We start from the raw sequence: 16,468 nt of genomic DNA, 5'->3' as shown, positions 1-16,468 counted from the left end.
TCCCTGAACCAAACAGAAATCAAACCCGGGACCCTCAGAACCGAAGGGAAGTACGTGGACCATTCAGTCAAGCAGTCAGACAAATCAAACATTAAGGCTGTTGTGTGTTATTTACATTTCATTATTTAATTTCAAGAGTGTGTATTTTTGTCGTTTCATCTCTGCTAGTACTGTAACTGCTCCTGTTAATTATTTATTTTACCTCATATCAATTTTCTTTCTCTAATTGAGCTGACTGCTCATATTTTATTTGAATGAATTTACTGATTTATTATTATTGGTAAATATTTAATTCTACGTTAATGATTTGAAATATGTTTTAATTATATTCAGGGCAAGTAACATTTGAAATTTAAGTCGATGGTGAAGCCAAAATTGTTTTTGCTTATTTAACATTATTGTGTAACTTAGTGCTTTCATCTTTCATTATTTTATTTGGTTGGTCGGCTTTGTGTTATCTTATCTCTTTACAAGCAATTAATTTCATCATTTGGCCCAAATTGATGGATATGGCTTATTAATGAAAGTTTTACTGACCACCTAATCTACAACCTGTGACAATAAAGCTTGGTGAATGAAGTCAGAACGGTTGATCCGGCAACACCGACACGCAAGGCTGCACCTGCGTAGCAGCAGGTTTTGACCACCTGCTCCCAACGTTGTTCAGTTGAACATCGTGTGTGTGCCATGTAAGACCTGTCTGACAAAGTGCGTGTTTAGTGCGTTGGTTCTGAACTGTGAACAGGAACATGAACGACCAAACGATCAATGTACAGTTTTGTTTTAAACTTGGCAAGACACTGAAAGAAATGCATGCGATGCTGGTACGTGTTTATGAAGATCAAGCACTGTCCTTGAAGTGTGTGTACGAGTGGTTCGCTTGTTTTCGAGGAGGCAAGGAAAGTGTTTCTGACAACCCCTGTAGCGGAAGACTGGTGACCACCGTCAGTTACGAAAACACTGAGAAGGTGAGGACATTAATCAAGAACAATTGGCGATTAACTGTGCGCATGATAGGCCTAACGGATGAACTGCAGATTAATCGTGAATCCGTGCGACAAATCGTTACCCAGAAGTTAGGGAAGAAGAAAATGTGTTCTCATCTTGTGCCACATCACTTGACTGATGATCAGAAGCAGGTGCGTTTAGAAGCTTCACACGATTTTGTCGAAACGGCAGATGCGACACCAAATTTCTTGAACAGTATCATCACTGAGGATAAAATCTGGTGTCTCACATATGACCCTAGAACGAAACGGCAAGGTATGGAATGGCGTTCTGCGGGATCCCCTCATCGGACAAAGGTCAGAGCCGAAAGGTCACACATCAAAACCATGCTCATCACATTTTTCGATAGTCAAGGCATTATCCACAAGGAATTTCCACCTGAGGGAACAACGTTGAATGCTGCACGGTTTAAATTTTTACTCGTTTCATAAAATGTCTACGCAGGGTACGACCCCAGTACGCACAAGGTTCATGGTTTCTTGTCCATGACAACGCTTGCCCACACACAGCCAATATTGTCAAAGAGTTCATGGCAAAAAAGGGGGAGGTGTAACTTGAACATCCCCCATACTCGCCAGATCTCAATCCTCTAGACTTCTTCTTATTCCCACGACACAAACTTCCTTTGAAAGGAAAGAGATTTGACAATATTCCTGACATCCAACGAAAGATGATGAGGCTTTTGAACACCATCCCAAAGACAGCCTTCTTGCAAAGTTTCCAGGACATGTATTGCCGATCTCAGCAGTGCATAGTTATGGGAGGGGACTATTTCGGAGGACAGTAAGGTCACTGTTGTGCATTGTTCATCTATGCTGACAGTACAGGACTATTCACCAAACTTTATTGTCACAGGTTGTATACAGTATTTTTTTTTACTAAGACTAGTTTTGGTCACGAAACAGCCATCTTCAGCTATTTATAGCAAGACAGTCTAAAGAAGGACAAAGTGTCAATAAAATTGAATGTCTTTATACAAGCGTCAAATAGAACTGAATCTTAAAAAGCTATGACCACAAACATGGTCACCAAAACACACATATGTCCACAATTGAAATATTCAGTATGGTCCATATACAAGTTCTTTTTTATCTTGATGAACACTCGTTAATTAAAACTGACATTAATCTATTACTGTCCGTTGATGCTCATACAAAATGTAAGTTATGAACATGCATGTAAGAAGGTGAGGACGTTATAATACACTCCTCATGAACACCAAAGCTGCTGTGTTAAAATTATCGGTGTTGAGGTTGAATAATGAATTTCAAATACAAAGTCCACTGAAAACACTTAAAAATATGCTGTGTGCTGTACATGTGATTGAAATACTTGGAACAATCTTCTTTTAAAAAAATACAATGTTGCCGTATTAAAACGAGGAGTATACTGCTTGGTAATACACCTTGTGAAGCTATTAGTGTTGTGTCATGAGCTTGGTGTCAGCAGTAGCTTAGATAGATTAATGTCATTTATATTTAACCCTAGAACTGCTGCAGGTTTTTCTGTCAAATGCTGCAGTTATTCTCCTCAATATACACAATGAAAATAAAATCATGCCTGTAATCACATCCTAATAAATCCATATTATACACCAACAGAAAGCCGAAAGACTGATCTAAATGAAGATAACAAAAGAAATACTATCATGATTTCTAATTATTGTAAAATACAATTACATTTTTTGAACAAAGGAAATTGTTGAAATATTTCGCTCAAACAAAATAGTTTCTATAGATAATTTATTCCTGAAACATGATATTCTGAAACGCACATGTATATTCTTATATATTCCTCTACAGTTCTCAACTTTTCATTTTGAATGCTAAGAAAACACAATTTTTCATTGACACAAATTTTGAGTTCTTCTCACGAATTTCGAACTTACAGCTTATCTTAGTTTTATTAGATCAATTTCTTCTTTCCTGTATCGTGATCAAAGTCGTCGTAACAATATACACAAATATCAACAGTTCACACTTATCCCTTCACTGGTTTCTTCAAATATTGACGTACTGCCAATAATAATATAACCTGCACCGACTTCAACATCATTCCGGTTATCGGAACTTCCCATTACTTCCAAGGCACCTTGGACTTTGCTGTCACTTTCACTAATTTCAGGAATAATTTTCTCTCAGAATTAACACATTATCACTGTCACCACCAGTACTGTCACTAAGAGCTTCGAAAATCAAGTGCTTGATATCAGAATCGTCAACAAAGAGGGCTGCCATTTTGATTTTAAGAACGTGTGAAAGTACTTTCACTTCTACAGCTAAATACATTTGTCCAGATCAGTTTCTTTTTCAAATACTTTCAAAAGTGAAGGTAGCAGGTATCTATATTAGTGTCATCTGGTGACCAATTATAAACCTACAGCGGAAGAATGACACCGTCTCTCAGAAAGACTATTGCACTTAAATGAAACAGTACACCGTCTTCCAGAAAGACGGTCCGCAGTTATAGGGTTAACAAGTGTTCTTCAAGATAAGAAGTCCTTGTATATGGACCATACAGAATATTTTAACTGTGTACATGTGTGTTTTTGCGACCATGTTTGTGGTCATAGCTTTTTAAGATTCAGTTCTATTTGGTGCTTGTATTAAGACATTCAATTTTAATGACACTATGTGTTTCTTTGAACTATCTTGCTATGAATAGCTGAAGATGGCCGTTTACATCGGCCGAAACTAGTCCTAGTAAAAAATACTATATTGATTAGATAGTCAATAAAACTTTCATTAAGAAAATAAATAAATCTTATCTCTTGTCAGTTTTGGTACTTGTTATACTTGTTACGAGTTGCATCAATTGTCATGTCGGGTATGTGCATTAATCTGTACGTGTATTAATTTGATATTAGCTAATTTAGAAGGTTGTGTTAATTAATTTTGAGTTTATTATTTCACACGGTATTACAATGTTGAATAAATTTTAATCTAGATTAGTAAATTAAATGAACTTTGATTTGCAATATTATTACTACTGTTATTATTATTAATTTTAAGGTAAGGTTTCATTTGCTAGTTTGATAATTTAGTCATTTAGCGTGGATCACATTTTTTATTTGCTTTGCCAATTTTATTTAAATTAATAAATGTCATTTTTCAAAGTTTAATTTGGGTTCTTATTTATGTAGATTGATAGTTATTATGATTATTATTCTCATGGAAGTGTGTTCCCTGTCTTCCCTTCCTTCTTTATGGTTATTTGTTCTGGTATTCTACCACAGGCATTTTGGAGAAGTGGTAATTAAGGGAAGTTCATGTTTTGCTTGGTGTTATGTTGTATTATTTATTCTGTAATTTGATGTTTGATTTTCTTAGTGTTCCCTTCTCCACCCCCTTGTTTTTGAGCTGCAGTCCCACCAGCGTCCAAGGGATAGCGTAGACTTGATGCTGATATATTACCATGTACAGTGCAGCGGTTGCAGTGTGCGCATATGTAGACCAAGGTTATGTGCATTGCGCCAAGATTTCTTTGTGGGTATAAAGTGTGCACAATTTGAATTGCTATGGCACTCAATATCTTTTTTCTCCTCAGTTGCCCCTTGACCATTGCACGTAATATTCGGCATATATCCATATTAGCCTATGCTCTATCATTTCCCTCTACACCAGAAGCATAATGCAAAGGACAGTTTGTGCCTTCTGTCAGTCCCATCCTTGGTTTTGACAATATAAAAGTGACTGAGGTATGAGCGATGCTAGTAATGTCATTCCTTATGCAACCAGTCCCTGTTATGAATGGTTTGAAAATGCTGCTCATAGGGTCAGCTGGTGTGTGCATTTCAGCAGGCTTGGCAAACTGATATGTAACAGCCAACTCAAGTTTGGAGAGGAAAGCAATGGGGAACTAACTCACTCCTCTGGTATTTTTGTTCTGTACTTAACATCTCTTTGATATGTACCTACTATATGTACTGAGCACGACCTAATATGCTGAAAACCGAGCTCGATAGCTGCAGTCGCTTAAGTGCGGCCAGTGTCCAGTATTCGGGAGATAGTAGGTTCGAACCCCACTGTCGGCAGCCCTGAAAATGGTTTTCCGTGGTTTCCCATTTTCACACCAGGCAAATGCTGGGGCTGTACCTTAATTAAGGCCACGGCCGCTTCCTTCCAACTCCTAGCCCTTCCCGGTCCCATCATCGCCATAAGACCTATCTGTGTCGGTGCGACATAAAAAAAAAAAAAAAAAAAAGCTGAAAGTTTATTTTGAGAATAATGATAACAACAAAGTATTAATCTCCTGAATACTATAGTAACTGATACCATACCAGTATATATTGAGTTATTTTTTCACACAGCTTTTATAAATACTGTAAGTATAAGAAAATATCTTTGTAACACACAAATACCAAGTTACAGACAAAGCTCCCAGTAGAGATGCTTTTTATAATTATTACAAACTAACAAGGGAGCATCAACCAATGTTAAGAAATGATTAAACTGATTTATACACCATCCAATAGAGCACACTGAAATATGTGAAACCCTTGAATATTACATCATAGTGTACATATATCGATAAGTTACAGGGTGCCTGGTGCTCTTTGTGATTATTTAACACCACATACTATTGTCAGTACCCAATCAGAGTGAAGTTCTTTTGAATTTCTGGTACGATGTAAGGAGAAGCGGGTGAGAGAGAGAGATTATTTATTATTGCAATTTGCTTTACGTCGCACTGACACAGACAGGTCTTATGGTGACGATGGGATACGAAAGGGCTATGGGTGGGAAGGAAGCGGCTTTGGCCTTAATTAAGGTATATCCAGATATTTACCTGGTGTGAAAATGGGAAACCACGGAAAACCATCTACAGGGCTGGGAGGGAGGGATAGAGAATACTGTGAGTGCAGTGAACTTGGCACTCTGAGTTGTGTACGGGTCATTCCATAGTAAGCTTCTACCTGTAAATATGAACCCTCTTAACGTAGTGAATGCATTATATAATCATTTTAAAGAAAATAATTTGCTAGCTCTCTGTTTAAACAAAGAAGATAAGACAATATTTCAGTATCTATGTATATAAAATAAGAGTTTTGTCTGTACATTGCTCAGAATTGATAAAGAATGGTATTTATGTATCACTCATGTAGAAAGTAACAAGGAAAATGTACTTTTCAATTTTCCATAATTTCTGTCTGTCTGTATGTATGTATGGCTGAAGAGAATTTAATGAAAATCGGTATGTAAAGTCGGGGAATGATGCACTACAATCTAGGCTATAAATCACTTCATTCACGATGAGTGAAATGAAAGTTATGGGGAAGGCATAAATTTAATTCTCAAATGTTTATTTTATTCGTTGTCCTATCAATAAATACTACATAACTAAAGCTTTATAGAATTCAATTTCCAATCTTTTATGTCTTATACATCTTTACCATACCGGCTATGATAACAGAGATATCTGTAAATTTTAATTTTTGTTGATAAATCCATATCAAACCAAACCAGTAGAAAACGAGTAAATGGAATTTAATGAAATTCCGTATGTAAAGTCCGGGAATAAGATGCTACAGTCCAGGTTATAATTTGTATTCACGCAGGATGAAATGGTGGCCTAGTTTAGGGGAAGGTGCCTAAAATTTAGGTACCTATGTTATTGGTGCTATCGAAAAGTACTGCATAATAAAAGTTATAGAGAATACAATTTCCGATTATTTATGTTTTATTCAGTTTTAATGTACCAGTTATAATAAAAATGGTATTTCAGAGTTGGAAGAGAACTAAATGTGAAGGCCAACAATATTGAAAGCTCATAAAGTCATAAAATTGATCAACAATAACATTACATTGACCATTGTTTGTTGTGATGTTCTTTGTCTCTTATGCTGCTACTCATCTCCGATAGATGGGATCACTGTTGGGTACCGAGTATAACAGCCTGCCTGAATACTGATGGGAAATAGCTGGGGAGTTAGATAACTTTCTTCTTTAGCATGCCATTTCTCTGATTCATACATTTTCTGACACTGCTGGTACGTAACACACTGGTTCATCATAGTATTCCTGCAATTAGATCCCTACTTTGAGACGCTGATTGGAATGAGCAGTATGCACACTTAACGGAATAATAGCAGAGAAGAGTTCGCAGTTCACGGCTGTCTGCGGCTTGGTATATTCCAGCTCTGGAAGTTTCGACTGTTAGATCGGCAGTGTAGTACGGTTCGTTTAAATTGAGAAAATGTGCGGTTTATCATTGGTTCGAGTATTTCTTATGATAGTACTGCTTTTAATCGCGACATTCCTACTGATGTCATTGTTATTACCTATGTTGATTTCAGTTGGGAAAACCACTAAGACAGTCTTTCCGAGGATGTAAAAAGGCAGGTGGAGAATGAGAATCTGCCAATATTATGAAAACTCCCCAACTTGATTGTGACTGATGGTAGAAAAGAGGACCTACCATTACAATAAAAATTCCCTAACCCAGTATTTGCATGATAAAAGAAGTTTTGTCATCCTCATCACATTTCTGGGGTAAGGGCAAGAGCTGTGCAATTTAATACAATCTTACTCACAGCGTGTAGGCTACACTACCTAACTTAGAATTCTGTATACAACATAGAATTCTGTAGCGAAGCACGGGTACATCAACTAGTTTAGTAGATATAATAGAGTCTGATACAGAAATAATATATATGCAGACTTTACATATTAATGAATATGAACCTGTATCTGAAACAGTGTTAGTGCCCGAAGGATAAGAATTACCACCAGAAGAATCTATTTCACCTTTAGCAAAACGGGAATCAACATCAGAAGGTCCACAGAGCCCAGAAAAACAGAAGAATGATCATAGGAAGAAAAATGAAATTTATAAACACATGGCTGAGTGCAAAGAAGTGGAAGCCAATGCAAACATTTCCACACTTATCATGGAACTCTATGAAAAACGGATATCCTCGATTGAAGCACGAGACGCAGTTGTACCGTTTTAAGGAATATGCTGCAAAATCGGATTCTAATGGCAAGTCATCTTCTAATTTAATAGTCACAGCAGTTGTATGAGTTGGTGTTTACGAAATTTATGGAGACTCGCGCAGACAACTTAATAGTGCACAATATGAACTTACATAAATGGTGAATAAGCCAAATCACTTGATTTACCTTCGTCAGCGAGTGCAACATTGGCATGGAATTTCAAGCAACATTTTCACATAAGATCAAGAAAAATTACGCACTTTGTCACACGTAAAGATGATGATGTTGATACCACTAACAACATACTGCAATCCTGGAGAGATGAGACAATGTTGCTTATAGAGCAGTACGATGCTGACAATGTGTATAATGCTGATCAATCTGGCATCAATAAAGAAATTCCAGAACATTTGATTGCTGTGGAAAAAAGGTAGTATGTGGTGTTACACAATCACAAAGTGTACAGACATATTCATTCATAAGTATGCCAATTGTATCATGAATTGTATCTCCTTCCCTGCATGTTTATCATGCTGCAGAAATCAAAGCCACCAAGTCAAACTGTCCAGCAGGGTATGTTTAAAGCCCCTAATTTCATTGTGCAGTGGTCAAAATCTGGAAAAATGACAAAAGACTTTTTCTGTAATTTCTGGAGTTGACATTTTTACCTCACACTGGTCCATCGAACTGTTTACTGTTGGATTTCTGGGCGCCTCACAAAGATAATAATTTAATACATGAAGAACTTTCATTAAATAACTATGAGCCTGAAAAGTTAAAAGTGCAAATCATTCCAGCAAAAACAACTTCTGAATTGCACCCGTTAAAAAGGCATTTTTTCTGAATGTTCAAAACAATGGACCGACATATCTGTGATTTTGTTGTGTTAAAAGATAGTGATGTGAACTTGTAACAGTGTAACAATATTCTCAAATACATGACATTGATCTACAATCAAGAATGTTCACTGCACTTCTGTTTGTCACATAGACATGGGTCTGATTAACACAAATGATGCTTTTGAAAATAGCAGAGACTATTGTATTAGGAAGGAATTGGTACTTGTGAATCATTGCTTATGGAGGACAATAATAATTGTGATGAACTTTCTTTACTCAAATGCAGCTGGTGCAAGAAGCTATTGTGTTTCGAATACTTTTTTCTTAATTTCCATTATCATTCCCAGGAGACTAAATATGCTGAAGGGGATTAAACATGACTGCCACATTATTGGTGAGTATGTAATTGTTTAACCAGTACATATACATACAGTGTTTAAATGTTTACTTTGAATAATTTTATCCCTCATGTCATTACAACACAGCCGCAGGTTAGTATTTAATTTTATCTTTAAAACATGTATAAATTAATTACAAGTCTTGCGATTATTGCGTTATGATTTAAAAGAAATGAATACATAGTTTAACAGGCGTACAATGTTCACAAAGTTCATTGCACTCACAGTACTCTCTTCTCCTTACATCGCGCCAGCAGTTCAAAATAACTTCGCTACAAGTTGGACACTGACGACCTCCACCATCTCCACCCACACATCTTTACCGCCCCGTAACTCGTAGACATACGCACGACTAAGGTTATGTTACAAGGAGATTCCCACCTTCCAATACTTGTCAGTTTCTTATAGGTATTATTATTATTATTATTATTATTATTATTATTATACTCAGAGATCAAGCTGGATTATGTCATGTAAATAATAAACTAGCTATAAGAAACTGACAAGTATTGGAAGGCGGAAATCTCCTTGTAACATAACCTTAGTTGTGTTGAGCTAATACAGGACAAAATATGAGATTTATAAGCTGTAAATAAGCACGACTGGATGTAATATTTGAGGGTTTCATATATTTCAATGCTCTCTTTTGGATGGTTCAAAAACCGGTTTCAAGTTTTCTTAACATTGATCGATGGTTCCTTGTAAGTGATGATAATAGCTGCTTCAAGCTTCTCTCTTCACTGACTTCTGAGATAATGAGATTCTTACTATATTGGTTCATGGTAAGTACACCAGCTATTAGTTAACTAACTGCACCTCCTCTGAAAGACTTGTAAGAGAAGAAACCAGTGCAAACTTGAAACATTATTACCATGCTGAGAACAAGTGGTGTAAGAAAGCAGATGCATTTTGTGATCCTTGTAAAGTTAGGCCCTTCTCATTTTCTAACATAATTTACAAGTGGAATAAATATAAGACAATTTGACTACTAGCATTAAGTCTTAGAAATACAAAACTATATGGGTCTTGTCTTACCCTGAGATGAGGGTGAAATGTGTTGCGTATCTGTGTGACACCACGGGCAACTTTGAGCATGAAGGAGGCAACTCGCTGTAATAAAGGAGGGATGTCTCCATGAGATGGATTGGCAAGAGATTTCAAGGCTTCGACCATGCCCTGTTCATACCTTAAGAGAAAAAGTAACTAATGCATTACATGTTATCACTGATCAACTGAATAACTGAGAAATGAAACTACAGCACTTTACCATATGTGGACCAATCTCTTCACAAGAGTCTCCTGAACAGGAAGGAATACCTCCTTCAATTCTTCCCGATACAAAGAAGTACGAAGCAGCTCCCGAGTGATGGTTACTGTCGGATGTTTCGATACCTGTGGAAATAATACATTAATTAAAAGCATGAAGAGAAGTAGCATCTTTGAAGCCAGTATTCAGGCATAAGTGACCCTAAATCACAAACTACAATTTTGTAAACATAAAAAAATTCACAGGCCACGTAAAAAGTATGCAATTATGAAACTAGTTAGGCATGAATTATCTTTAGGTTTTACAAATGAATAAATTACAGATTCTTTAAGACTACTATGACAGATGATATTTTACCTTGATCACTAAGGACATGCAACTTACTGGTAATGATCAATTCATCACTTACATGTGCTAACAAGAATACAAGAAGGAAAATAACTTACAATAGGCTCCTGAGAATCGCTCAGAAAGTGCAGTTTGGTCTTTAGAAACCCAAATATTTTTCACATTATGATTGCATTATTAAGTACCTAAAGATGATGAGCATTTTAAAGTGTGAGAGGAGAAAAGGAATTAGTATGTTTTTGGAAACTTTTGGGCAGAAGTGGTAATCTTCACATACGGTATACAAGTTTGGAATTCCCAAAGTACAAGACAAGAAATTTCATTATTTTAAAGGAGTAGCATCACTATAATGGTAGTAAACAAAATCTTACGAAGAACATTTCATTTTCCAATGCTCCATTTACATTTTCATCAGTATTCTGTATCTTACACTTCATCAACTTTTTTCAGTCTTAAGGACCAACAGAAAATAAAATGAAGCTCAGTTTTTGTTATTTTACAGGTTATGTATTAAACGCATGCATATTATTCAGTGTATTGCTTTGTGTACCTAGTAAATCAGTTCAAAAATGTAATTAATAAAATTGATTATAAATCAGCGGTAGAGTGTCGGCCTCCGGATCCCAAGATAGTGGGTTCAAACCCGGCAGAGGTAGTCGGATTTTTGAAGGGCGGAAAAAAGTCCATTCGACACTCCATGTCGTACGATGTCGGCATGTAAAAGATCTCTGGTGACACATTTGGTGTTTACCCGACAAAATTCATTAAATCTCAGCCATAGACGCCCAAGAGAGTTTCGGTTTACTCGGTCTGCCATCTAGTGGGGACCTAGAGTAAAACGGAACGTCGAAATTGACAAGCAGACAGCCAGATGGCGTCAAATTGAAATGTCTGCACACGGTAGCTGAGGCCATACGATTATTATTATTATTATTTAATAAAAAATCAGCAAATAAGTTAGTTACTAAAAAAAGTTAAACACCTGTACATCACCATTTTCTTTTAATTAATGTGAGGGTCAAACTTGTCATCCTTTGTATAACTGTTGGATGATTTGTTGTAGATAACTTTATTTTAGTCACAAATCAATGCACATAAAGTTTAATATGAACATTTCTAAACTTCACTTTTATTTCTTTCCCTGCAATGATGATTTTTAGAAATTTTGCATGATAATCTTCAAAGTTTTCTGGACAGTTATACAGCCAAATGAAAGATTTAGGACTATTTTCCCCATTTTTGCAAAGCACAATTTTTGGTTAATAATGAGAAGTTGTCCATACAAATATCAACATAAAGTGGATTTACAAATACAGAGAAATCTGCCATAAAATTTATTGGGAAAGTAGGTTTCAAATTCCTGTTTAAATTATAGATCTTTAAATTAGTCTTCTTTTACATAACTCATGTACGGTTTCATTTTTCCTACAAAGCCTTCATTTGATCACAAACATGATACTAACATTGAAGTGAGGTCTCAGAGATTTGTTGAGACTAATGTGACTGTGGAAGAAAGGATATGTAATAGAAATTGCCACCAAATTTTAATACTGTAGTTCACTTTGAACTACCTAATAATGCAATATTAGGTTTTATTTATTGCAACGGTTTAACATTGCACTACTACAAGTTTCTGGTGATGCTGGGACAGGGCTAAGACTAAGAAGGTATTGACCATAGCCTTAATTATCGTACAACTCTGGCATTTGCCTAATGTGAATTGTAACCCAAAGGATTTAGATATGGATTGCCAGATGACCAATCAGCAACAGAAATGAAGCCAGGAACATTTGCTAGCAATCATTGTTAAGTGGTCTTGGCCTTGTGTGATAGAGTGGATTTCTGTATAAAAACTTCAATTCTATTCCTTGAAAAAAAGTTTGATTTGAGGGCTTTACAACGGAAGATACCACTATGTTTTGGCACATTTTAGCACGTTTTGACATCTTTCTTATAAAGGTGAATGTCCTAAACTTCATCGTAACTCCTCATCAAACAATCTCTGATGCCAGATGGTGAGCTCTATGGATTTCTGAAGCCACTGGTGAACTGTGACTGCATCTGGAACATATGAGACACAAGACACAGCAACAGCATCACTTTGGAGGTTAATATAGATTATTTGCAGCAAAGGTTCTTCTATATGCCATAGTGTTGTGAGGAAAATGACAGAACTCGGAGGGTACTTTGTAACACTATTTATGATTATAGGATATAGACTTCAAGGTTTTGATCCGTACTGAATTGTGATCACAATAATAATTATTATTTTAATGTTGTATGGTCCATCTTTTTCAATACTACAGAGTCCGCCAGAAAAATATATACACTCTTTGTTAGACGATATCGGAATATGGATATTGTCAACTGTTATCATTGTTTTTAAATGTTGTAGTGTGGTCTTTCGCTCAACAGATGTCGGTACTTGCATCACGATAGTGGGAAAACAAAATGGCTGGAGCACGCTTGACGTTGTTCAAGCAACGAAAGTACATTCTGAAGTGGTTTATCAGGTTTTATAATGCCGCTGAAGTGCAATGTCAGTGGAGGAGGGAGTTTGAAACAGAACCGCCAACACGCCTAACAATTAAACGCATTACTGGGAAGTTTGAGGCACATGAAACGATTTGTGATATTCACAAAGGAAGATCGGGAAGAACGCGCACAGCTACCAGCCCTGCTTCGTCGGCTCACGTGTTGGAAAGTTTTGCTAATTCTCCATAGAAGTCTGCTACGCAATGTGCATGTGAAGTGGGGATTAGTAGTACAAGTGTAGGATGAATTTTGAAAACAGCTAAGTGGAAAGTTTACATCCCACGATTACTGCATGCGCTTAATGAGGACAATCCCGATCGTCGAATGCAATTTTGCGAATGGTATCAGCCAAATGGCAACCCAATATGAACAAATTTCTGACGAAGTTAGTGTGGTCTGATGAAGCCCAATTTAAACTTAATAGAACAGTGAATCGACATAACTGTGTCTAGTGGGCTCCGGAAAATCAGCATGATTTTAACACGCACTACGGGAACATTTCATTTTATTTCGATGTGGAGACACCATCTAGCAGTTCTGCGTCAGCTGGTGGTTAAACATATACAGTTCAAATCCTCCCCAGGTCGGGAATCGAACCTGGGGTCTCTAATTCAGAGATCAGTAGGCTGACGATTCAGCTAAAAAGCCGGACAGATTAAACCACTGTTAAATGAAAGTTTTTGTTTATAGTGGCATCCAGTGGCTTGTATACTGCTAACACCACTCAAGTAGGTTTGGTGATTGATCTGACTACAGAATCAACATTTACCAGTTTTCGTTTTGCAATTGAAAATGTAACGATTAGCAGTGATGGAACTAACAATTCTATGAATATCAATACAAGAAAGAGTCTGGATGATGAGCATACCCCAGATGCTAAGAATTTAGAGCTTAATTTATTTCTCAGATTTTACACTTAGTTCATCCCAGATTTTAATGTTAATTGTGTATTTGTACATTAGTATTCATACCAATTGTGTGTTTTAACATTTGTTTAGTTATTAGATATATTAAATTAAGCCTGAATATGGCCAGCCAAGGCCGAAACTAGTCCCTAGCTTAGTAATGTAATTCAATAATACTGCATAACATAGTATAGGTGGACCATACGACATTAACTTAATAATAATTATTGTGAACACTATTTATGGTCAGACTAGGTAGATTTAATCATCTCTTTTTTTTCACAGCCTCCACCAGTTGTTGTCTCATGGTGCATGAAGAATATTCCTATATGAGCTTTTTTTTTAGCATGAATAATAAGAAAGAGCTAAAATGTTTTTAACAATCGCAACATATGAAATTAAATTATGATTTCCTTATGGGAAAAGTTTTGAAATAATAATATATTTTGTGAAGCCACATGCTGAAGGTATTGGAGACTTAGTTTATTCACAGAGGCTAGCAGATGTTGGAAGGCATAATGAAAATGGAAGAAGTAATTTTTTTTTTAAATGTCGCACCGATACAGATAGGTCTTATAGTGAAAGGGTTAGGAGTGGGAAGGAAGCGACCGTGGCCTTAATTAAGGTACACCCCAGCATTTGCCTGGTGTGAAAATGGGAAACCACAGAAAACCATTTTCCAGTCTCCCGACAGTGGGGTTTGAACCCCCTATAATGAAAATGTATGTATTTATTTATTTACAGGTATCATTTATTTGATTTATAAACAAGTAGTTGATATTTGGGCAATATATGCACTAAGTTAATTTAAAACTACCAAACTCCAAAGGATAAGTATAACCATACTGTTGTTAGTAATTGAATTTTAAGTTGCCTTTTCTTGTTACGCTTTGTTTAATATCACACTAATACAGACAGATCTGATGTCAACAATGGGATAGGAAAGGGCTAGGACTGAAAAGGAAGCGACCATGGCCTTGATTAAGTGAAAATTGGAAACCACGGAAAACCATTTTCAGGGCTGCTGACAGTGGGGTTCGAACACACTACCTCCAGAATGCAACCTGACAGCTACATGGCCTAAACCATACGGCCACCCATTCGGTGATTTTAAGTTGTAACAGTAGTCCTTTGACATATTTTGCAACAGATCTCATGTCACACAGTATTGACTCAAGTTCTGCGTTCTATCTCAATTAGTTCTGATTTATCAACAGAGAACTCTAAACACAAAGAAACACAAGACAAAAAAAAATACTAATCTTAATAGAACTGTTAATGTTTCATCACTTAAATATTAAGCAAATGAAACACATTTTTGTAATGCTTCACGTACATATTTAATCACTGATAAGCAGCTTACTAGAACACAGAGAAATGGACAATAATCATAACAAGGAAAAATTGTATCAATCTTGAGCATACCCTTAAGGGTCAATAGCATTACTATGTGGAAATATGGAATTGACCATATGACTTGATGGAACCTAAGCAGTTAGGCCTAATATCTCTGGGAACAGTGAGAAGCAAGTGATCTGACAGTCCTTAAACGGAATTGGTATGCAAAGTAGGGGAATAAGTCACTAAAATCTAGGTTATAAATAATTTTATTCACGCTGAGTGAAGTGGTAGTTTAGGGGAGGCCTAAAATTTAATTCTTAAATATGTACGTCATTAGTGGTCCTATTTCATTGACAAATGGTATACAAAGTCAGAGAATGAGCTACTACAATCTAGGCTATAAATCATTTTATTCATGCTTAATGAAATGGTAGTTTAGGGGAAGGCCCAAAATGCAATTCTCAAATATTTATATTTTTAGTGGTCCTATCGATACATACTACATAACCAAAGTTGTACAGAATTAAATTTCCGACCATTTATGCCTTATACATTTTTACTGTACTGGCTATGATAACACAGATATTCATGAATTTGTATTTTTGTTGCTAAGTCCATATCGACAACGAGCCACGAGAAAATGGGTAAACAGAATTTAATGAAAATCGGTATACAGAGTCGGGGAATATGAAACTACAGTCTAAGCTATAAACAATTTTATTCACCCTGGATGAAATTGCAGTTTAGGGGGAGGCGCCTAAAATTTAATTTTTAAATATAGTACGCGCACTTTTTCTTGAGCCCTAGTTCCCATTCGTTACTATGGAGATCCGGGCTCAAGATAAAGTGTGCGTATAGTACCAGTACCTATGTTTTTGGTCCTATTGAAAAG

The 16,468-nt window shown here is 36.2% G+C and overlaps 1 protein-coding gene across 4 annotated transcripts in view; it reads right to left on the bottom strand.

The window, feature by feature from the left end:
• The window catches only part of LOC136876987 (aladin), a 122,094-nt gene that overhangs the window by 90,342 nt on the left and 15,284 nt on the right, over window positions 1-16,468 (bottom strand). For all 4 annotated transcript variants that reach the window (XM_067150783.2, XM_067150775.2, XM_067150767.2 and 1 more), the window contains 2 exons: window positions 10,448-10,572; window positions 10,216-10,366 (listed from right to left, as the gene is read on the bottom strand). In XM_067150783.2, coding sequence (XP_067006884.2) covers window positions 10,216-10,353 — 138 coding nt within the window. In that variant the 5' untranslated portion in view covers window positions 10,354-10,366; window positions 10,448-10,572. The remainder of the gene's footprint in view (window positions 1-10,215; window positions 10,367-10,447; window positions 10,573-16,468) is intronic.

This window comes from Anabrus simplex, chromosome 1, assembly GCF_040414725.1.
Source record: "Anabrus simplex isolate iqAnaSimp1 chromosome 1, ASM4041472v1, whole genome shotgun sequence".
Taxonomy (NCBI): domain Eukaryota; kingdom Metazoa; phylum Arthropoda; class Insecta; order Orthoptera; family Tettigoniidae; genus Anabrus; species Anabrus simplex.
The sequence above is the reverse complement of the archived record's forward strand: the minus strand, read 5'-3'. Positions and strand labels throughout refer to the sequence as shown.